Here is a 25,461-nt window from a genome sequence, read left to right as displayed (position 1 = left end):
TCCCTAGACCTCCTCAACTAGTCCCTAGACCTCCTCAACTAGTCCCTAGACCTCTGCAAAGACCTTCACAACTAGTCCCTAGACCTCCTCAACTAGTCCCTAGACCTCCTCAACTAGTCCCTAGACCTCTGCAAAGACCTTCACAACTAGTCCCTAGACCTCCTCAACTAGTCCCTAGACCTCCTCAACTAGTCCCTAGACCTCCGCAACTAGTCCCTAGACCTCTGCAAAGACCTCCGCAACTAGTCCCTAGACCTTCGCAACTACTCCCTAGACCTCCTCAACTGGTCCCTAGACCTCCGCAACTAGTCCCTAGACCTCTGCAAAGACCTCCGCAACTAGTCCCTATACCTCCTCAACTAGTCCCTATACCTCCTCAACTAGTCCCTAGACCTCCTCAACTAGTCCCTAGACCTCCGTAACTAGTCCCTAGACCTCCTCAACTAGTCCCTAGACCTTAGCAACTACTCCCTAGACCTCCTCAACTAGTCCCTAGACCTCTACAACTAGTCCCTAGACCTCCGCAACTAGTCCCTAGACCTCTACAACTAGTCCCTAGACCTTCGCAACTAGTCCCAAGACCTCTACAACTAGTCCCTAGACCTCTACAACTAGTCCCTAGACCTTCGCAACTAGTCCCAAGACCTCCTCAACTAGTCCCTAGACCTCTGCAAAGACCTCCGCAACTAGTCCCTATACCTCCTCAACTAGTCCCTATACCTCCTCAACTAGTCCCTAGACCTCCTCAACTAGTCCCTAGACCTCCGTAACTAGTCCCTAGACCTCTACAACTAGTCCCTAGACCTTCGCAACTAGTCCCAAGACCTCTACAACTAGTCCCTAGACCTCTACAACTAGTCCCTAGACCTTCGCAACTAGTCCCAAGACCTCCGTAACTAGTCCCTAGACCTCCTCAACTAGTCCCTAGACCTCCACAACTAGTCCTTAGACCTCTACAACTAGTCCCTAGACCTCCACAACTAGTCCCTAGACCTCCACTACTAGTCCCTAGACCTCCACAACTAGTCCCTAGACCTCCACTACTAGTCCCTAGACCTCCACTACTAGTCCCTAGACCTCTACAACTAGTCCCTAGACCTTCGCAACTAGTCCCAAGACCTCCTCAACTAGTCCCTAGACCTCTGCAAAGACCTCCGCAAGTAGTCCCTAGACCTCCTCAACTAGTCCCTAGACCTCCGTAACTAGTCCCTAGACCTCTACAACTAGTCCCTAGACCTTCGCAACTAGTCCCAAGACCTCTACAACTAGTCCCTAGACCTCTACAACTAGTCCCTAGACCTTCGCAACTAGTCCCTAGACCTCCACTACTAGTCCCTAGACCTCCACAACTAGTCCCTAGACCTCCACTACTAGTCCCTAGACCTCCACTACTAGTCCCTAGACCTCTACAACTAGTCCCTAGACCTCCACTACTAGTCCCTAGACCTCCACTACTAGTCCCTAGACCTCTACAACTAGTCCCTATACCTCCTCAACTAGTCCCTAGACCTCCTCAACTAGTCCCTAGACCTCCGTAACTAGTCCCTAGACCTCTACAACTAGTCCCTAGACCTTCGCAACTAGTCCCAAGACCTCTACAACTAGTCCCTAGACCTCTACAACTAGTCCCTAGACCTTCGCAACTAGTCCCAAGACCTCCGTAACTAGTCCCTAGACCTCCTCAACTAGTCCCTAGACCTCCACAACTAGTCCTTAGACCTCTACAACTAGTCCCTAGACCTCCACAACTAGTCCCTAGACCTCCACTACTAGTCCCTAGACCTCCACAACTAGTCCCTAGACCTCCACTACTAGTCCCTAGACCTCCACTACTAGTCCCTAGACCTCCACAACTGAATATTTATGCAACTATTCTTTTATCTTCTGCCTCCTTTTACTCTAAACACGCGCGCGCACAAACGCGTGCACGCACACGCACACACAACAAACAAACAAACACACACACCTTTCTCTCTCATTAATTACTGCTCTGTGATTGGCCTGCATCCAACTCTGCCGTCCAATCAGAGGAGAGCAGGAAAAAGGCGACAGATTTTCTCAGCGGGAAGGAGAGGGAGATGGTAACTGTGTTATATGACAGAGCATATGGACGCACGCACGCACGCACGCACACACACACACACACACACACACACACACACACACACACACACACACACACGCACACACTCTCTGAGGGTCCAGATGGTTCACACTGATCTCTCTGGACTCTCACACTCGTCTCTGATTGGTTCACACTTATTTGTTTGCTGAGGTTTTAGTCTGTTTTCTGTTTGTCTGTTAGTGTGTTTTTCTGTTTGTGTGTTTTTCTGTTAGTGTGTTTTTCTGTTTGTGTGTTTTTCTGTATGTGTGTGTGTGTGTGCATGCGTGCGTGCGTGCGTGTAGTCCAGATGGGCTGAGCTGGTTGTTGTTGTGTTTGTTCAGTTCAGACAGTCAGAAACAGAAAACCTGTCAGAACAGAACAAAGTCTAAACATCACGTTTTGTGACTTTGTGTCAGATTCCTCCAAACATAAAAACATGATGAAATCTGTATAAATAAAGTTTTTTTAAAGGTTTAGAGGTATTCTGGAGAGATGTGAGAGAGTGTTTGTACGTTATTTTAAAGCTACGATAGCGACGTTTGTGTCGTGTTTTCTGTACTTATGTTATGTTGTTTACGTACTTACTTTAAGCTCAACCACTTCTCTAACTAAGTAGTTTTGTCGCATAAACATAAACATAACCACAACCGGTTCACGGTAACGACGTGGCGTGAAATGACACGCGGAATGTCCTCAAAATGTCGTGTTATTTATACACCTTCCCACGAGATCAGGTTGGACAGGTACTGCAGAAAGCTAACTCTATACTATCAGTCAGCGCCCACCAGATCCTCCCTTTTGGCTACCGGTTTAGATCTCCCCCTGTAAAGACCAACAGATCCAGGCTCTACCTCATTCCCAGGACCGGGGGGGAGGAAGTGGGTGAGTTATTCTTCGATGATGAGGATGGTGATGATGTCGTTGATGTTGGTTGTGACTCTGTTATTGTTGTATATATATGCAGCTCAGTCGCACAGCAGGTCGTGAAATAGTCACAAAACGTAATGTTTTAATTCGTGTACATCTACAAGAATTTAAATTTTTTTTCGTGATGGTCAGCACGAAATCAATTCGTATGTAATCCACGTAATCGTGAACCAGGAAGTATAAAGAGCGGCGAACGCTGCGTAGGGAGGAGGTCGGGGTGGATGTGTGGGTCTAAAAACACCAGACTTTCACCACTATTGGTGCCCCGTGTGAGGCAGGAAGTCAACGTTGATTTATTTGTCACGTATCTTCCGTAATTAACCTACAGCACTTCTTGAGTTATTTTAACCCAAACGCAATATTTTCCTAAACCTAAGTAGTTTTGTTACCTAAATCTAACCAAGTCAATCTATTCCTAGACCTGACTGATTAGTTTTATTTTGAAAAGACTGAAGCAGAATTTGTCAAGTGCGCCACGTGTTGCTGGACATTCGTACGAAAACGCTGCGTTGTAAAAAAGGTAAATTTGTGTCTACGTCTACAGAGAGACAGTCAGACAGACAGACAGAGAGACAGACAGGCACAGAGACAGAGAGACTGTACTAAGTGGTTTCAGGTCAACAAACAGTCAGAACAGATCTCTGCCCTCTGAGTGTGACTGATCTATTATAGATGACGGATCAGAAAATCACATTATCACCCAATAGATGTGTTAACTTCTACACACACACACACACACACACACACACACACACACACACACACACACACACTAAAAGTCTTTTCTTGTTTTTAGAGCATCGGGGGACGTACGTGAGCTCTGTCTCGGTCTTTTAGGACAAACATGAAGACGTGGTCTTTAAAGAGGAGCTGAAGTCAGTAGAAGATAAACTCCTCTGTAGTCTGTTGTGTTCCTGTAACATCTGGAATCATCTGTCAGCGTGTGCTTCAGGGTCGAGGCTGATCTGATGTCAGTATGACAATCTGAACATTTAATAATAATAATAATAATAATAGTAGTCTGGTGTGTGAAGGCTGCCGTCGAGTGCGTCTCGTTCATTCATGTTTTCAAAGTCAAGTACACCGAACACTCGACGTTCAACAGGTTTAGAGTCTATAAGGAACTGTTGCTAGGCAACAAACAACAAAAGTATTCCCTCTGGCCTTTCTGAGAGATTAGTGGACGTCACCGTCACCGTTATGATGAAGACTAATCATCAACGTGTTTCAGCTCCTCAGGTCGTCTCTCTGTACGTTTTTATTAGTAGTAATTAGTAGTTTTTGGGTACTTCATGGTTTATCAAGTCATTATTTGGTTTATCAGCATCAGGTTTCACAGCTGGAGTCGTTTCCTGTAGCCGGTTTAGGACCTCTGAAACATTCAGAGTCAGGTTCTTGAGATGGAATCAGGAATCATCAACATGACGCTGATAAAACATTGTGAAGGTTATTTTTTAGAGCTGTTAAAGAGAGACGACACCATTATTAGTTTCATCCTGTTTTGTACGATTAACTATGATTCACTCTCAATGATCCACCATGTGACCATCCAATAACTCAACATGTTTCCTCACTTCTTCTGTGGTGTCATGATTATTACCTAAGAGATAACGTATAGCGATCCGGTTCATTGTTGTGAAATAAACCATTTAATTTGTCAACAATGACCCGCTTGCTGTACATTATCCTGATTATTACACGACTACGCACTGAAGAAATCAATCATTTGACACAAAAACAGTCCTCCAGAGTCCGACATCAGAACTGCGTCCATAGCAACGGTCTGTTATACGTAGCAACGGTCTGTTATACATAACAACGGTCTGTTATACGTAGCAAGAGTCGGCTATACGTAGCAAGAGTCGGCTATACGTAGCAACGGTCTGTTATTCATAGCAACGGTCTGTTATACGTAGCAACGGTCTGTTATACATAGCAACGGTCTGTTATACGTAGCAACGGTCTGTTATACGTAGCAAGAGTCGGCTATACGTAGCAACGGTCTGTTATTCATAGCAACGGTCTGTTATACATAGCAACGGTCTGTTATACGTAGCAACGGTCTGCTATACGTAGCAACGGTCTGTTATACGTAACAACTGTCTGTTATACGTAGCAACGGTCTGTTATACATAGCAACGGTCTGTTATACGTAGCAACGGTCTGCTATACGTAGCAACGGTCTGTTATGCGTAGCAACGGTCTGTTATACGTAGCAACGGTCTGCTATACGTAGCAACGGTCTGTTATGCGTAGCAACGGTCTGCTATACGTAGCAACAGTCTGCTATATGTAGCAACGGTCTGCTATACGTAGCAACGGTCTGTTATACATAGCAACAGTCTGTTATAAAGAACATAATGCCGTGATTGACCAATCATTGAGTATAAAACAAAGCTGTCATATTAGTTTAGTTTGTGATAATGAAGTTGCATTCAGACATCGTTACAGGTCAAATGTTAAATGATTGTTGTGGTTCTGTCTAATAATCCGAGTATTGATGAGTCTCACCAGGACGATGATCTCGGTGCACTGACTGTAGTTTCCTCGAGGAGCCCAGCTGCCGTTAGACTGACACTCTCTGAACACCCGGTCTGAACACACATGGAGGTTAAAGGGTTAATACAGCACATCTATATTCATATTCTAGCTCCATGGTAGCTCCAAGGTAGCTCCATGGTAGCTTCATGGTAGCTCCATGGTAGCTTCAAGGTAGCTCCATGGTAGCTTCATGGTAGCTCCATGGTAGCTCCATGGTAGCTTCATGGTAGCTCCATGGTAGCTTCATGGTAGCTCCATGGTAGCTCCATGGTAGCTCCATGGCAGCTCCATGGTAGCTTCATGGTAGCTTCATGGTAGCTCCATGGTAGCTCCATGGTAGCTTCATGGTAGCTTCATGGTAGCTCCATGGTAGCTTCATGGTAGCTTCATGGTAGCTCCATGGTAGCTTCATGGTAGCTCCATGGTAGCTTCATGGTAGCTCCATGGTAGCTTCATGGTAGCTCCATGGTAGCTCCATGGTAGCTTCATGGTAGCTCCATGGTAGCTTCATGGTAGCTTCATGGTAGCTCCATGGTAGCTTCATGGTAGCTTCATGGTAGCTCCATGGTAGCTTCATGGTAGCTCCATGGTAGCTTCATGGTAGCTTCATGGTAGCTCCATGGTAGCTTCATGGTAGCTTCATGGTAGCTCCATGGTAGCTTCATGGTAGCTTCATGGTCAACAGGCTCTTCAAAGGACAAAACCCCCGCAAGGCAGCCGGCCCAGACGCTGTCTCACCTGCAACCCTGAAACACTGTGCAGACCAGTTGTCACCAGTGTTTACAGGGATTTTCAACACCTCCCTGGAAAACTGCAGGGTGCCGGCCTGCTTCAAAGCCTCCACCATCATCCCGGTCCCCAAGAAGCCAAGGATCACAGGTCTTCAGGACTACAGACCCGTCGCCCTGACCTCCGTTATAATGAAGACCTTTGAACGCCTTGTGCTCCACCACCTAAAGACTATCACCAACCCCCTGCTGCCTACAGAGCCAACAGGTCTGTAGACGACGCAGTAAATTTAGCCCTTCATTACATTCTCCAGCACCTGGACTCCCCTGGCTTCTATGCCAGGATCCTGTTTGTGGACTTCAGCTCCGCATTCAACACCATCAGCCCAGCTCTGCTACAGGACAAGCTTTCCCTGCTGAGCGTGCCTGACTCCACCTGCAGGTGGATCACTGACTTTCTAACTGATAGGAGTCAGCACGTAAGGCTGGGGAAGCAAGTCTCCGACACCCAGACCATCAGCACCGGTGCCCCCCAAGGCTGCGTTCTCTCCCCACTGCTCTTCTCCCTGTACACCAACGGCTGCACCTCCAGACACCAATCTGTCAAGCTCCTTAAGTTTGCAGACGACACCACCCTCATCGGCCTCATCTCCGAGGGTGACGAGTCTGCCTACAGATGGGAGGTTGACCATCTGGCATCCTGGTGCAGCCAGAACCACATGGAGCTGAACGCTCTGAAGACAGTGGAGATGGCAGTGGACTTCAGGAGGAACTCAGCCCCGCTCCCCCCCCCTCATCCTGCGCGGCTCCCCAGTTAACACGGTGGAGTCGTTCCGTTTCCTGGGCACGACCATCGCCCAGGACCTCAAGTGGGAGCTGAACATCAGCTCCCTCATCAGTAAGGCCCAGCAGAGGATGTACTTCCTGAGGCAGCTGAAGAAATTCAACCTGCCACAGACCATGATGGTGCACTTTTACTCGGCCATCATCGAGTCCATCCTCACCTCCTCCATCACCGTCTGGTTTGCCGCTGCCACCGCCAAGGACAAGGCCAGGCTGCAGCGGGTCATCCGTGCTGCAGAGAGGGCGATTGGCTGCAACCTTCCCTCCCTCCAGGAGCTGTACACCTCCAGGACCATAAGGAGGGCAGGGAAGATTGTGGCCGACCCCTCCCATCCTGGACACCATCTCTTTCAGACTTTACCATCTGGCAGGAGGTTAAGGTCCATCAGGTCCATCAGGACCATCAGGACCATCAGGACCAAAACCTCACGCCACAAACAGTTTCTTCCCCATGGCAGTGGGGCTCTGCAACAGCCCCTCTGCCCCCCTGTGACTGTCTCTCCCTCACACACACACTACGCCCCCCCCCCCGACACTGACTCTCCCCCCTCTCTCATACACTCTCAATACCACCCCCTACAGTATCCCTCTCTCTCCCTCTCTCTCCCTCTCTCTCCTCTCTCTCTCCCTCTCTCTCCCTCTCTCTCCCTCTGATAACTGATTGTTTTGTTTGCACACCGACAATATTTGCACTATCTGTTTATATCATGTTTATTTTTATAGCTTATTTTGTAAATTGTACATTTTTATTCTTATTTTATTCTAACGTTTTATCTATTCTTTGTTATTATACTGTTTGTCTCGCACCAAAAAGCCAAAGAAAATTCCTCGTGTATACCCCTTACACCTGGCAATAAACACCTTTCTGATTCTGATTCTGATGGTAGCTCCATGGTAGCTTCATGGTAGCTCCATGGTAGCTCCATGGTAGCTTCATGGTAGCTCCATGGTAGCTCCATGGTAGCTCCATGGTAGCTCCATGGTAGCTCCATGGTAGCTCCATGGTAGCTTCATGGTAGCTCCATGGTAGCTCCATGGTAGCTTCATGGTAGCTCCATGGTAGCTCCATGGTAGCTCCATGGTAGCTCCATGGTAGCTTCATGGTAGCTCCATGGTAGCTCCATGGTAGCTCCATGGTAGCTTCATGGTAGCTCCATGGTAGCTCCATGGTAGCTCCATGGTAGCTTCATGGTAGCTCCATGGTAGCTCCATGGTAGCTCCATGGTAGCTTCATGGTAGCTCCATGGTAGCTCCATGGTAGCTTCATGGTAGCTCCATGGTAGCTCCATGGTAGCTCCATGGTAGCTCCATGGTAGCTTCATGGTAGCTCCATGGTAGCTCCATGGTAGCTTCATGGTAGCTCCATGGTAGCTCCATGGTAGCTTCATGGTAGCTCCATGGTAGCTCCATGGTAGCTTCATGGTACACACCAGAGAAATCCACTAAAACAGAGAGATCCAGGACTTCAGTGCACATTGTGACGGTCATCTGGCAGCTAACAACCATGCTAGCAGCAGGCAAAACATGAGAACGTTTCAGTATTTTAAGATTCAGTATTTTGAGATTCAGTATTTTGAGATTCAGTATTTTAAGATTCAGTATTTTAAGATTCAGTATTTTGAGATTCAGTATTTTAAGATTCAGTATTTTAAGATTCAGTATTTTGAGATTCAGTATTTTGAGATTCAGTATTTTAAGATTCAGTATTTTGAGATTCAGTATTTTAAGATTCAGTATTTTGAGATTCAGTATTTTGAGATTCAGTATTTTAAGATTCAGTATTTTGAGATTCAGTATTTTAAGATTCAGTATTTTGAGATTCAGTATTTTAAGATTCAGTATTTTGAGATTCAGTATTTTGAGATTCAGTATTTTGAGATTCAGTATTTTAAGATTCAGTATTTTAAGATTCAGTATTTTAAGATTCAGTATTTTGAGATTCAGTATTTTGAGATTCAGTATTTTAAGATTCAGTATTTTGAGATTCAGTATTTTAAGATTCAGTATTTTGAGATTCAGTATTTTGAGATTCAGTATTTTAAGATTCAGTATTTTGAGATTCAGTATTTTGAGATTCAGTATTTTGAGATTCAGTATTTTGAGATTCAGTATTTTGAGATTCAGTATTTTAAGATTCAGTATTTTGAGATTCAGTATTTTAAGATTCAGTATTTTGAGATTCAGTATTTTAAGATTCAGTATTTTGAGATTCAGTATTCATCATGTTCTAAAACCTCCAGAATAATATCGATGTTTTAAAAATGGCCGTTGTTCCCCTTTAATTAATCAGTGTGCACGGCGTAACCACGGCAACACCAGAGCTGTAATTTGCCACCAGACAGGCGAAGGCGGATTCTCATCCAGCCGACTCCAGAACCAATCAATCACTAAATCCGGGTTTAGCTGCTCCGCCAGCCGATCATCCCAAACGGATCAATACACCCACTCCGTTAGCTCATTAGCCCGTTAGCCCACTGCCAACCAATCAGAGGCCGGAGATTTGATTACATAAGAGGAGGGACAGCGAGGGTATTTCACAGTGTGAAGAGATGATGATGATGATGATGATGATGATGAAGGAGGAGTGAGACATGATCTCCAGCTGGTACACACACACACACACACACACACACACACACACACACACACACGACTCCTGTTATTAAGTCACATCAACAACTAAACCTCTAATTAAACAAGATATTTATTGCCACACACACACACACATTAAAACACACACACACGCACACACACACACATTAAAACACACACACACACCCACACACACATTAAAACACACACACACACACACACACACACACACACACACTCTCTCTGCTGGTAGGTCATGTGATCTGTCCAGCTGGCGGTAGATGAAGAGTCAGCAGCTCCTCTGCTGTCGTCTCGTCTCCTCGGTTAGTCCACGAAGTGTGAAGCTGTGATTGGCCGACACTTAACGGGCAGCTCCTGATTGGTGGAGGACTGAGGAGGACGAAGACGCTGGTGTCTCAGAGTCCATCACAACACACCGAAGAGACGCTACCATGGAGATAGTATGAAGCTACCATGGAGGTACCATGGAGGTAGGACAGACAGACAGGTAGACAGACAGGTGGACAGACAGACAGGTAGACAGACAGGTAGACAGACAGGTGGACAGACAGACAGGTAGACAGACAGGTAGACAGACAGGTGGACAGACAGACAGGTAGACAGACAGGTAGACAGACAGGTGGACAGACAGACAGGTAGACAGACAGACAGGTAGACAGACAGGTGGACAGACAGACAGGTAGACAGACAGGTGGACAGACAGACAGGTAGACAGACAGACAGGTAGACAGACAGGTGGACAGACAGGTGGACAGACAGGTACTTACTGGTGGTATTATAGTGGATGCCGTTGAACTGTTCAGGACAGGGTCTGGAGACCAGGTCTCCTGCTGTACTGCGAGGCCAACAGGTTCCTATACCGTCCACAGACAGATCACAATACACACCTGCAGAGAGGCAGTCAGAGAGACAGAGAGACAGACAGAGAGACAGAGAGACAGAGAGACAGACAGAGAGACAGAGAGACAGAGAGACAGACAGAGAGACAGAGAGACAGACAGAGAGACAGTCATGGTATTTTCCAGGCTACTTAGAGGTTCTTAAAGTTACTCCTGTAACTGCCTGCTTAGCTCAGTTGGTAGAGCGGGCGCCCATGTAACAGGCTCAGTCCTGACCGCGGCGGCCCGGGTTCGAATCCGGCCTGTGGCCCTTTCCGCATCCACTCTCTCTCTCCCCCCTTTCAAGACTCTATCCACTGTCCTGTCAATAAAATGCTTAAAAATGCCCCCAAAAAATAACTTTAAAAAAAATATATATATATACAATAGAGTGATATTGTGGTTTTAGCTGCTAATGTTGCTAACGTTAATCATTTCGCCTCACGTCTTCTGGACGTAGTGCGAGCAACAGGATGCTGACTGTCGTTGACTGAACGGCCACAGGTACAGAGGCCCTTTAAAGGTGAGATCCAGCAGTCAGCTGTACCGACCTGAGGAGTTACTGATGCTGAACGTCTGGTTCAGGAACGCCAACGTCCTCGCTGAGAGACCAGCATGCAGAGAGAGAAACAGAGGAAACAGAAATCAGCTGATCTTCTCTCCAGCTGGTCGACTGTGTGATAATGAAACACGTAGAACCAGAGACGGGGAGTTACCTGTCAGGTTGGTCGACAGCAGGATCAGAGTTTCACAGGTTAACTCTGCCGGAGAAACTCGTCCGCTCACCATCACCATCACCATCACCATCACACACATCGACTGGAAAACAGAGTTTCATTATGTTTAACAGCTTTATAACCAGGAGGACGTCTGTCGGTGCTCAGTCAGCGGTCTGGTTGACAGTAGAGTTCAGGGATGCACCAATACGAGCACCGATACCGAGTACCGATACGAGTACCGATACCGAGTACCGATACCGAGTACCGATACGAGTACCGATACCGAGCACCGATACGAGTACCGATACCGAGCACCGATACCGAGTACCGATACCGAGTACCGATACGAGTACCGATACCGAGCACCGATACGAGTACCGATACCGAGCACCGATACGAGTACCGATACCGAGCACCGATACCGAGTACCGATACGAGTACCGATACCGAGCACCGATACCGAGTACCGATACGAGTACCGATACCGAGCACCGATACCGAGTACCGATACGAGTACCGATACCGAGCACCGATACCGAGCACCGATACCGAGCACCGATACCAAGTACCGATACGAGTACCGATACCGAGTACCGATACCGAGTACTTCTCTGTGCCAAAAGGTTTGCTTGGAAAGGCTCGGGGCGAAGGTGGCTCGCGGCCGCAGCTTTACAGCGCTCCCCGCCCGGACCTCGCCGCACCGTAACAGGGCTCCCTGCTCCCGGTGCGACTGTCAACCGGAGCGGACTGTCCTCTGTGCGCCCAAACCGCTTCGTGCTCCCAGGGTTGGGCTCGTCCCACGTAAAAGGCGCTAGGGGTCTGCGGCGATGTCGGCAACCCACCCGACCCGTCTTGAAACACAGACCAAGGAGTCTAACGCACACGCGAGTCAGAGGGTGAAAGCAAAACCCCGTGGAGCAATGAAAGTGAGGGCCGGGCTGGAGGTGGGATCCCGGCCCCGGTTTCGGGTATCGGTGCATCCCTAACACTAACTGCTGATTAAACCATGTCTTTGTTTTAATGCGACTGCAGTGACCGTACGCCGGCCGACCCATTCTCACCAACGGGACGTCTTAGGAACGCCGGGAGGGAATTTATTCAAATTTAGCACAAACGCCAACTTGGACTTAAGCATGAACTATGATATAACATTGTCTTTTAATATAATATATTATAGAACTATGGAAGGTTAAGATAAAACTGACTCAAAGCTAACGCAGATATCAGTTTATAGAGATCAGGACTGTGATAATAAAACACTATACTGGATATATATACGTGTACTGTTCTTTAGATGATGTTCTGTTTGTTTCATGTCTCCTGTTTCACTCTTTATGAGCTCTGGACATTTAAATGACTCCATGTTTTATATTAAAGCTCGCTGACGGAGTCAGACAGACGGGTCTGAGACTGGTTCTACAGAATCTTTCAGAACTACATTTAATATCACACAGACGGACGTCGTATCCTCACAGGAAACAGCTGGAATATATATAAACTGGGAAAAAAAGGTAGTTAAACTTGTGTTTGGTGGATTATTTCTCTGTTGTATCAATGCTAATGGTCATTGTATTCTACATGGTTGGAAAGCCTGTTTATTTACCTTCACAATGATGTCCAACTTGTAAGGATCATGCATTAGTGGGATGAGCAGCACAACTGATTATGTGGGGAGCGCCCAAGAACCATGTTCCAAAATGCTCTGCCAATGGTAAATATATATATATATATATATATATCACAGGAACATCAATAATAATAAGACATCAGATGGTGAATATTTAAACTTTCTTATCTTCTGAGAGCAGGACTTAGTCTCTGAGCCGTGCGTCACCGCGGCAGACGGTCCGTCCATCATTCAACAACAACGTGATCATTTAAAACGGTCACATGACTGCAGCCGCTGCACCAACCGGCCTCTGCAGAGACTCGAACAGACGCTGACAGGAAGTGAGATGAGTGATCTGTACAGCAGGAACCGATCCACTCCACACTGACTCATTAGTTCACTAATTACATTCAGTAATTGAGGATTAATCAGCTGCGATGATGTTAATTATTCACTAATGTCTCTGATTCATAATTCTCTCTCATCGTGATCTGTTCTGTGTTTCATTCACCTCTCAGAGTAAATCTGTCCTCAGAGGTTCATGTTGTGTTGCAGCAGCTAAATATAGACTCAGCTCAGTGGGAGGAGCTACAGCAGCCCTACAGAGGAGCTCTGCTCCTATTGGATGATGCAGCGGCTCAGTGGGAGGAGCTACAGCAGCCCTACAGAGGAGCTCTGCTCCTATTGGATGATGCAGCGGCTCAGTGGGAGGAGCTACAGCAGCCCTACAGAGGAGCTCTGCTCTTATTGGATGATGCAGCGGCTCAGTGGGAGGAGCTACAGCAGCCCTACAGAGGAGCTCTGCTCTTATTGGATGATGCAGCGGCTCAGTGGGAGGAGCTACAGCAGCCCTGCAGAGGAGCTCTGCTCCTATTGGATGATGCAGCGGCTCAGTGGGAGGAGCTACAGCAGCCCTACAGAGGAGCTCTGCTCTTATTGGATGATGCAGCGGCTCAGTGGGAGGAGCTACAGCAGCTCTGCAGAGGAGCTCTGCTCCTATTGGATGATGCAGCGGCTCAGTGGGAGGAGCTACAGCAGCCCTGCAGAGGAGCTCTGCTCCTATTGGATGATGCAGCGGCTCAGTGGGAGGAGCTACAGCAGCCCTACAGAGGAGCTCTGCTCTTATTGGATGATGCAGCGGCTCAGTTTATGTCCGATGCCGACATTCATTTGAAATATCGACACGCTCTCATCTCAACTCGTCACATATGGACGCTTTGTATGAATGGAAACGGGTTCTATTAGTGCTTGATATCAGATATCGGGAGCAGCCACGGTGCCATTTTCTGAGTTTTAACACCAACAGAAGTAAAGTAGTTCCTCTCTGAATGAGCAGCTGTTTCAGTTTCCTCACCTCTGTTTAGCACCGATCACACGGATTCACCGAGATGTTAAGGAATGGAGTAATGGTAAGTTAATGATGAAGTAAAGAGGAACTCCTCAGTAAATATTCAGGATGACTCGGTTTTCCTTCTGTTCTGGTTTATTGGACATTTTTTAAATATTTTAAAACATGTTTCATCTTCAGTTATTATTTCCCAGTTTTGTTCTCTTGTTGACGTCTTCACGGATTCACTGATTCTCCTTTAATGACATGTTTCTTCTTTTTTTATGTTGTGAACAGTTTGAATTATTTACACTTCGGTTCTGACTCATCAGATTATTTTAGACGGCAGCTCGTCTGAACAGCCATCTGGTAGCTGATCAGGGTTTTACAGGTTTCTACTGAAGATACTAAATGAGTTCTTCGTCTTCGGTCTGCAGAATCTGAGCGGTCCTCATGGTCTGAACCACCGGGCTCCTCCACCGGCCTCCTCCAAACCCAACCACACCTGAACTCTTTACATATTCCTGTCTGTCATGATGACGCAGAGAGAGCTCAGGGATTTACTGACCGAGTGAAGATATAGAGGCTCACTGACACAGGAAGCAACAAGACGTGACTGAGAGTCCTCAGGTAACTGAAGAGGGACAGCTTCAGGTTCAGGGATCAGGTTGAGGTTGAGGTTGAGGTTCAGGTTGAGGTTGAGGGTTGGGGTTGAGGTTCAGGTTGGGTTGAGGGATGAGGTTGAGGTTTGGGTTGGGGTTGGGATTTAGGTTAAGGTTGAGTTTGCGGTTGAGGTTGCGGTTGGGGTTGAGGTTCAGGTTGAGGTTGAGGTTGGGGTTGGGGTTGAGGGATGAGGTTCAGGTTGAGGGTTGAGGTTGAGGTGGCGGTTGGGTTTGAGGTTCAGGTTGGGGGTTGAGGTTGAGGTGACAGTTGGGGTTGAGGTTGAGGTTGAGGTTGAGGTTGGGGTTGAGGTTCAGGTTGGGGTTGAGGTTCAGGTTGGGGGTTTAGGTTGAAGTTACAGTTGGGGTTGAGATTCAGGTTGGGGTTGAGGTTGAGGTTGGGATTGAGGTTGAGGTTACAGTTGGGGTTGAGATTCAGGTTGAGGTTCAGGTTGGGGTTGAGGTTGAGGTGGCGGTTGGCTTTGAGGTTCAGGTTGGGGGTTGAGGTGACGGTTGGGGTTGAGGTTCAGGTTGAGGTTGAGGTTCAGGTTGGGGTTGAGGTTCAGGTTGGGGTTGAGGTTGAGTTTGGGGTTGAGGTTCAGGTTGGGGGTTTAGGTTGAAGTTACAGTTGGGGTTGAGATTCAGGTTGGGGTTGAGGTTGGGATTGAGGTTGAGGTTACAGTTGGGGTTGAGATTCAGGTTGAGGTTCAGGTTGGGGTTGAGGTTGAGGTGGCAGTTGGCTTTGAGGTTCAGGTTGGGGGTTGAGGTTCAGGTTGGGGTTGAGGTTCAGGTTGAGGTTCAGGTTGGGGTTGAGGTTCAGGTTGGGGTTGAGTTTGGGGTTGAGGTTCAGGTTGGGGGTTTAGGTTGAAGTTACAGTTACAGTTGAGATTCAGGTTGGGGTTGAGGTTGAGGTTGGGGTTGAGGTTTGAGGTTGAGGTTGGGGTTGAGGTTGAGGTTTTGAGGATCAGGTTGGGATTGAGTTCAGGTTCAGGTTGAGGGTTGAAGTTGAGGTTCAGGTTGAGGGTTGAAGTTGAGGTTCAGGTTGAGGTTGAGGTTCAGGTTGAGGGTTGTGGTTCAGGTTGAGGGTTGAGGTTGAGAGTTGAAGTAGGGGTTGGGGTTGAGGTTCAGGGTGGAGGTTGAGGTTGAAGTTGAGGTTCAGGTTGAGGGTTGAAGTTCAGGTTCAGGGTTGTGGTTCAGGTTGAGGTTGAGGTTGAGGGTTGAGAGTTGAAATAGGGGTTGGGGTTGAGGGTGGAGGTTGAGGTTGAGGTTAAGGTTCAAGTTGAGGGTTGTGGTTCAGGTTGAGGTTGAGGTTGAGGTTGAGGGTTAAGGGTTCAGGTTGAGGTTGAGGGTTAAGGGTTCAGGTTGAGGTTGAGGGTTAAGGGTTCAGGTTGAGGTTGAGGGTTAAGGGTTCAGGTTGAGGTTGAGGGTTAAGGGTTCAGGTTGAGGTTGAGGGTTAAGGGTTCAGGTTGAGGTTGAGGTTATAAAGTCCAAAAGTTAACATTTATTTTAAAAGATTGATGTAATCATTTATAAAATTCAGGAAATGTTTTTATCTAATGAAATATTCAGCTTTAATCTGTATTTGTTGGCGGAACAAATCACAAGAAATCGACTGACGAGTTCTATTCATTTAAAATTAAATAAAATAAATATATATATATTTTTCATTTTATTATACATATATTTTCTATTTCTATTAGAAAATTAAATGGGTTGATTGATTAATTAAAAAAGTTCTTTATCTACTGTAAGGTGAATATTCACAGTCAGATTTTATAATCCAGATTTATAAATGAGTATAATGTAAACCTGTGGAGTATTATATATATATATATTTATATATATATATACATATATATATAAAGAACATTAGGGACGTTGTGATTAAATCATCGCTCGATCAGACGGATGAAGAATCGACGTGTTTCTGTAGAAACTGACTGAATCAGAGTTTCTGTCTCTCAGCTCAGTTTCACTCCAGCTGTTGAAGCTGTTGAAGCTGTTGAAGCTGTTGAAGCGTAGGAGGACGGAGGTCAGCTGATCACCTCACAGCCAGTCTGAAGCTGATTCACACAGCTCCTCTTCCTCTTCCTCCTCCTCCTCTTCCTCCTTCTCCTCCTCTTCTTCCTCCTCCTCCATCTTCATCACCAGCATCTCAATACACATCTACAGTCTCTGGAGTTTCTATAATGTGGCTCAGTTTTCAGATTCTGTACTGGTCCTTGTTTCCTCATTCATACAGTGGAGGAAATAAGTATTTGATCCCTTGCCGATTTTGTAAGTTTGCCCACTTACAAAGAAAAGAACGTCTATAATTTTAATGGTTTATTTTAACAGTGAGACAGAATATAAAAAAAAAAATCCCGAAAATCACATCATATAAAAGTTATAAATTGATTTGTATTTTATTGTGGGAAATAAGTATTTGATCCCCTAGCAACCAGCAAGAATTCTGGCCCCCACAGACCGGTTAGATTAGTCCTCGCTTTAAGAAAGTACTCCGAATCTCAACTCGTGACCTGTATAAAAGACAACTGTCCACAATCAGATCCCAACCTCTCCACCATGGGCAAGACCAAAGGGCTGTCTAAGGACGTCAGGGACAAGATTGTAAACCTGCACAAGGCTGGAATGGGCTACAAGACCATCAGCAAGCAGCTTTGTGAGAAGGAGACAACTGTTGGTGCTATTATTCGGAAATGGAAGAAACACAAAATGACCATCAATCGCCCTCGGTCTGGGGCTCCACGCAAGATCTCGTCTCGTGGGGTATCGATGATCATGAGAAAGGTGAGGGATCAGCCCAGAACTACACGGGAGGAACTTCTTAATGATCGCAAGACAGCTGGGACCACAATCACCAAGAAAACCATTGGTAACACACTACACCGTAACGGATTAAAATCCTGCAGCGCCCGCAATGTCCCCCTGCTCAAGAAGGAACATGTACAGGCCCGTCTGTTTGCCAATGAACACCTGAATGATTCAGAGAAGGCTTGGGAGAAGGTGATGTGGTCAGATGAGACCAAAATCAAGCTCTCTGGCATCAACTCAACTCGCCGTGTTTGGAGGAAGAGAAATGCTGACTATAACCCCGAGAACACCATCCCCACCGTCAAGCATGGAGGTGGAAACATTATGCTTTGGGGGTGTTTCTCTGCTACGGGGACAGGACGACTTCACCGCATCGAAGGGAGGATGGACGGGGCCATGTACCTTGAAATGTTGGGCGACAACCTTCTTCCCTCAGCCAGGACACTGAAAATGGGACGTGGATGTGTCTTCCAGCACGACAATGACCCAAAACATACGACCAAGGCAGCAAAGGAGTGGCTCAAGAAGAAGCACATTAAGGTCATGGAGTGACCTAGCCAGTCTCCGGACCTTAATTCCATATCAAATCTGTGGAGGGAGCTGAAGCTTCGAGTTGCCAAGCGACAGCCTCGAAACCTTAAGGATTTGGAGATGATCTGCAAAAAGGAGTGGACCAAAATCCCCCCTGAGATGTTCGCAAACCTGGTGACCAACTACAAGAAACGTCTGACCTCTGTGCTTGCCAACAACGTTTCTCCACCAAGTACTGAGTCATGTGTTGCTAGGGGATCAAATACTTATTTCCCACAATCAAATGCAAATCAATTTTTAACTTTTATATGATGTGATTTTCTGGATTTTTTTTTTATATTCTGTCTCACTGTTAAAATAAACCATTAAAATATAGACCGTTCTTTTCTTTGTAAGTGGGCAAACTTACAAAATCGGCAAGGGATCAAATACTTATTTCCTCCACTGTATATATATATATATATATATATATATAGTATAGTGTAGTATATACAGTGAGGAAACAGCAGCAGAGCTGAAGGGGATGCGTCCTGCGGGAGCGAACAGCTGTGACATTAAACCGGAGCGGCGTTCCTCTGAACGGTGGCGTCCCAGAGGATCAGCTGACACAGCGCTCAGAGGAACGGAGGGCAGTGAAGGCAGCACAGCAGCTCCTCATTACAACTAATAATCCACCACAGAAGAAGAAAGAATCCAACATGTTCAATGCCTAGCGCCCCCCCCCCCCCCCCCCTCCCTCCCCTCAGAGATCAGGTACCGGGATCAGGGATCAGGGATCAGGGATTGGGGATCGGGGATCAGGTATTGGGATCAGGGATCAGGGATCAGGTACCGGGATCAGGGATCAGGGATCAGGGATCAGGTATCAGGTATCAGGTATCAGGTATCAGGTATCGGGATTAGGGATCGGGGATCGGGGATCGGGGATCAGGGATCAGGTACCGGGATCAGGGATCAGGGATCAGGGATCAGGTACCGGGATCAGGGATCGGGGATCGGGGATCGGGGATCGGGGATCGGGGATCGGGGATCCGGGATCCGGGATCCGGGATCTGGGATCCGGGATCCGGGATCAGGTACCGGGATCAGGGATCAGGGATCGGGGATCGGGGATCAGGGATCAGGGATCAGGGATCAGCCGGTGGGCAGCAGCACAGTCCTGCTCAGCTAAATAACGGAGCTAACAGCTAACAGCTAACGTTAACGGAGGTTGCTCTGAGTTACATTATGATGTGATCAAACTCTATTCAGTAAAATGAGTACTGGCTGGTTTACTGTGTTCTGATTGGTCGGTTTCTCTCTCTTGTCCTTATTCTCATTATTCGTCCTCTGGAACTCAGTGAAACCTCAGCTGTGTGTTCCAGTTTGTGTGTGTGTGTGTGTGTGTTTTTCAGTGTGTGTGTGTGTGTGTGTGTGTGTGTGTGTGTGTGTGTGTGCGTGTGTGTGTGTGTTCTATATATAGAATGATGTACGCTGGTGAAACGCCAGCCCCCCCCCCCACCTCCAGTTATACATCACCTCTCTGTTTCGGTTCCCTCAGAGACAGGAAACACATTTCATTTATATCAGGACACAAACTTCCTGGTTTTAAACATGAAACTCATAAACACAATAAACTGTCAATAAAGGCTCTTTAGGCTCAGAGAAGTACTCGTATCGGTACTCGGTATCGGAGAGTACCCAAATGTAAGTACTTGTACTCGGTCTGAACTAAAAGTGGTATCAGTGCATCACTAATAATTAGATATAAACTTCATGCCTGATTTCTGTAAAGACTAAAGCAGACTGTGTGTAGACGTCCAGGTGTGTTGCTCCGTCAGGTGTGTTGCTCCGTCAGGTGTGTTGCTCCGTCAGGTGAAGCTGATCCCCAACAGGAGGAATACATTATCATATATTACAGAGTCTGTGCTTCAGGATCCTGACGGCTCAGAGAGCTGCAGAGATTCTCTTCAGGACTATTTTTAAGTTCAGCTTCACTTCTCTGGACGTCTGGAGACACTTTAACTTCTGCCTGACTGGAGCTGAACATGTGGAGCTGCTGCTGAACTCACCTGTCTACTGATTAGATACTATAACAGACTCTGGTGCTGATTCGATATTGTGATTTATAGTGATTGTTGTTAACTTGTTTACCTCTAGACCATGAAGGGAACAAGGAGAATCATCCACTTCTAGAGACTTTTACTTTGTAAAATCTCTAAATGAATCCAGTAGAATGTTTGATTTTCAGCATGTCTGAAGTCAGAGACGTCCTGAAGTCAAATATATCAGAATCATTGACAGGAATTATTGATTGTATTTTATCCATCAACCCAAAAATCAAAGAATAAAGACATTTCCCTCACAGATTAGTGGTGTTTTCTTTTTAATTTATAAGAGACATGTAATGTTTTATACTTCTGGTGAATATAATCCATCAATCTGATTTCCATAGATGTATTTAATATATACAGTTCCCTTTGTTAACACCTTATTTTGAAAAGCGGACATAGTCCCACGTGTCTACTTCCTCTAACTTCTCCAAGGTGGTCTCTAGCTCTCCCGTCAGCTCCGTTCTCTTTATCATCCATGGTCAGCTCCATCGGGGCCGTTTCAATGCAGAGAACACAAATGTCAGTATCTGGGTGCTCTACAGTCGTAGCGTCGGCCCATTTGACCACGGAGACGAGAGTGACGGCCGGCTCCACCGCCACGTTACCGCCATACCATAACGTTACCTCCATACCATAACGTTACCTCCATACCATAACGTTACCACCATACCATAACGTTACCTCCATACCATAACGTTACCTCCATACCATAACGTTACCACCACACCATAACGTTACCACCATACCATAACGTTACCTCCATACCATAACATTACCACCATACCATAACGTTACCTCCATACATAACGTTACCTCCATACCATAACGTTACCACCATACCATAACGTTACCGCCATACCATAACGTTACCACCATACCATAACGTTACCTCCACACCATAACGTTACCTCCGTACCATAACGTTACCTCCATACCATAACGTTACCACCATACCATAACGTTACCTCCATACCATAACGTTACCACCACACCATAACGTTACCGCCGTACCATAACGTTACCTCCGTACCATAACGTTACCTCCGTACCATAACGTTACCTCCACACCATAACGTTACCACCATACCATAACGTTACCTCCACACCATAACGTTACCTCCGTACCATAACGTTACCTCCGTACCATAACGTTACCTCCACACCATAACGTTACCTCCATACCATAACGTTACCTCCACATCATAACGTTACCACCACACCATAACGTTACCTCCATACCATAACGTTACCTCCATACCATAACGTTACCTCCATACCATAACGTTACCACCATACCATAACGTTACCACCATACCATAACGTTACCACCATACCATAACGTTACCTCCATACTATAACGTTACCTCCATACCATAACGTTACCTCCATACCATAACGTTACCTCCATACCATAACGTTACCACCATACCATAACGTTACCTCCACACCATAACGTTACCACCATACCATAACGTTACCTCCATACCATAACGTTACCTCCATACCATAACGTTACCTCCATACCATAACGTTACCTCCACACCATAACGTTACCACCACACCATAACGTTACCTCCATACCATAACGTTACCACAATACCATAACGTTACCTCCACACCATAACGTTACCACCACACCATAACGTTACCTCCATACCATAACGTTACCACAATACCATAACGTTACCTCCATACCATAACGTTACCACAATACCATAACGTTACCTCCATACCATAACGTTACCACCATACCATAACGTTACCACCATACCATAACGTTACCTCCATACCATAACGTTACCTCCATACCATAACGTTACCTCCATACCATAACGTTACCTCCATACCATAACGTTACCGCCATACCATAACGTTACCTCCATACCATAACGTTACCGCCATACCATAACGTTACCGCCATACCATAACGTTACCTCCATACCATAACGTTACCTCCATACCATAACGTTACCGCCATACCATAACGTTACCGCCATACCATAACGTTACCTCCATACCATAACGTTACCTCCATACCATAACGTTACCACCATACCATAACGTTACCTCCATACCATAACGTTACCTCCATACCATAACGTTACCTCCATACCATAACGTTACCACCATACCATAACGTTACCTCCACACCATAACGTTACCTCCATACCATAACGTTACCTCCATACCATAACGTTACCTCCATACCATAACGTTACCACAATACCATAACGTTACCTCCATACCATAACGTTACCACAATACCATAACGTTACCTCCATACCATAACGTTACCACCATACCATAACGTTACCACCATACCATAACGTTACCTCCACACCATAACGTTACCTCCATACCATAACGTTACCTCCATACCATAACGTTACCTCCATACCATAACGTTACCACAATACCATAACGTTACCTCCATACCATAACGTTACCACAATACCATAACGTTACCTCCATACCATAACGTTACCACCATACCATAACGTTACCACCATACCATAACGTTACCTCCATACCATAACGTTACCTCCATACCATAACGTTACCTCCATACCATAACGTTACCTCCATACCATAACGTTACCACCATACCATAACGTTACCTCCATACCATAACGTTACCTCCATACCATAACGTTACCTCCATACCATAACGTTACCACCATACCATAACGTTACCTCCACACCATAACGTTACCTCCATACCATAACGTTACCTCCATACCATAACGTTACCTCCATACCATAACGTTACCTCCATACCATAACGTTACCTCCATACCATAACGTTACCTCCATACCATAACTTTACCTCCACACCATAACGTTACCTCCACACCATAACGTTACCTCCACACCATAACGTTACCACCACACCATAACGTTACCTCCATACCATAACGTTACCTCCATACCATAACGTTACCACAATACCATAACGTTACCTCCATACCATAACGTTACCACCATACCATAACGTTACCACCATACCATAACGTTACCTCCATACCATAACGTTACCTCCATACCATAACGTTACCTCCATACCATAACGTTACCACCATACCATAACGTTACCTCCACACCATAACGTTACCTCCACACCATAACGTTACCTCCATACCATAACGTTACCTCCATACCATAACGTTACCTCCATACCATAACGTTACCTCCATACCATAACGTTACCACCATACCATAACGTTACCTCCATACCATAACGTTACCTCCATACCATAACGTTACCTCCATACCATAACGTTACCTCCATACCATAACGTTACCACCATACCATAACGTTACCTCCATACCATAACGTTACCTCCATACCATAACGTTACCTCCATACCATAACGTTACCTCCATACCATAACGTTACCTCCATACCATAACGTTACCACCATACCATAACGTTACCTCCATACCATAACGTTACCTCCATACCATAACGTTACCTCCATACCATAACGTTACCACCATACCATAACGTTACCTCCACACCATAACGTTACCTCCATACCATAACGTTACCACCATACCATAACGTTACCTCCATACCATAACGTTACCACCATACCATAACGTTACCTCCATACCATAACGTTACCTCCATACCATAACGTTACCTCCATACCATAACGTTACCTCCATACCATAACGTTACCTCTATACCATAACGTTACCTCCATACCATAACGTTACCTCCATACCATAACGTTACCACCATACCATAACGTTACCTCCATACCATAACGTTACCACCATACCATAACGTTACCTCCATACCATAACGTTACCACCATACCATAACGTTACCTCCATACCATAACGTTACCTCCATACCATAACGTTACCTCCATACCATAACGTTACCACCATACCATAACGTTACCTCCACACCATAACGTTACCTCCATACCATAACGTTACCACCATACCATAACGTTACCTCATACCATAACGTTACCACCATACCATAACGTTACCTCCATACCATAACGTTACCTCCATACCATAACGTTACCTCCATACCATAACGTTACCTCCATACCATAACGTTACCTCTATACCATAACGTTACCTCCATACCATAACGTTACCTCCATACCATAACGTTTTTACGATAACTTTTTTTGACATTTTTCAGACTTTTATTCAGACATATATTGGCCATATTTCTGACCCTCCAACATTTTAGACTCTGAGGTTTGTTTTGGTTGACGGATACGGAACGGATATGACGTCACGTTACTCAGACTACCACAATAAAAGATATGACGTCACGTTATTCAGACTACCACAATAAAAGCGGTGACTTCCTTCTAGCTCCTCAGAGACTCAGATGAAGCAGATAGATCCATTCTGGTGTTAAAACATCTGGTTAGAAATCATTAAAATAAAAAATCTAGATACAGAGATTAATCTATTTTATATCCTCCTGCTGTCAGCTCTACTCAGAGTAATCAGAGTACTTCACTACAGAGTACTCAGAGTATTTCACTATATCATCATCATTGAGGCTGTTTTCAGTAGAATATTAACAGTAAATTAAAAACAATAAAGTTTTATCCGAAAACATTCAGGAAGGTTCTTTATTATTATTATATTATTATTATTATTATAATAATAATAATAATAATAATAAACTACACACTCACACATGCACGCTCTTACCTGACTCAGTAGTTTCTCCATCTCTTCATTCAGTCTGGTCCCTCTCGGTTCAACTCCCGCCTCATGTCGGTCCGAGCCCTGGACCTGGAGGGACCGAACAGATCCACAACAGAGACCAGAGACCCGAACAGAGCCGAGCCGGGTTAGATCACACACACAACAGAGAACAACCCGGACACAGAGAGACAGTCAGTCCGGGTCCAGGTCTGTCACTAGTCCTGAAGACAGAGAGGAGTTACTGCAGCAGAACACCGACCCGGTACCACCGAACCACCGGGAACACTGAGGGACCGGAGAGCAGCGGTGCTGCCGGTGAGGAGGAGAGAACCAATCAGAGAGCAGGAGGAGGAGAGAACTGTCTTTATTTACTCCTCTACTTCATG

At 45.9% G+C, this 25,461-nt stretch overlaps 1 protein-coding gene across 2 annotated transcripts in view; it reads right to left on the bottom strand.

The window, feature by feature from the left end:
- The window catches only part of LOC141781380 (corticotropin-releasing factor receptor 1-like), a 36,509-nt gene extending 11,136 nt beyond the window's left edge, over positions 1 to 25,373 (bottom strand). The window contains exons 1-5 of one of the 2 annotated variants that reach the window (XM_074657096.1): positions 25,079 to 25,373; positions 11,351 to 11,453; positions 11,186 to 11,236; positions 10,524 to 10,643; positions 5,543 to 5,625 (exon numbers count right to left, since the gene is read on the bottom strand). In XM_074657096.1, coding sequence (XP_074513197.1) covers positions 5,543 to 5,625; positions 10,524 to 10,643; positions 11,186 to 11,236; positions 11,351 to 11,453; positions 25,079 to 25,099 — 378 coding nt within the window. In that variant the 5' untranslated portion in view covers positions 25,100 to 25,373. Of the gene's footprint in view, positions 1 to 5,542; positions 5,626 to 8,573; positions 8,718 to 10,523; positions 10,644 to 11,185; positions 11,237 to 11,350; positions 11,454 to 25,078 lie in introns of those variants that run through there. The other variant, XM_074657097.1, reaches the window with a different exon arrangement.
- Between the last annotated feature and the right edge of the window lie 88 nt (positions 25,374 to 25,461).

Source organism: Sebastes fasciatus, chromosome 13 (assembly GCF_043250625.1).
Source record: "Sebastes fasciatus isolate fSebFas1 chromosome 13, fSebFas1.pri, whole genome shotgun sequence".
Lineage (NCBI taxonomy): Eukaryota > Metazoa > Chordata > Actinopteri > Perciformes > Sebastidae > Sebastes > Sebastes fasciatus.
This window is presented reverse-complemented; position numbering and strand designations above follow the sequence as displayed.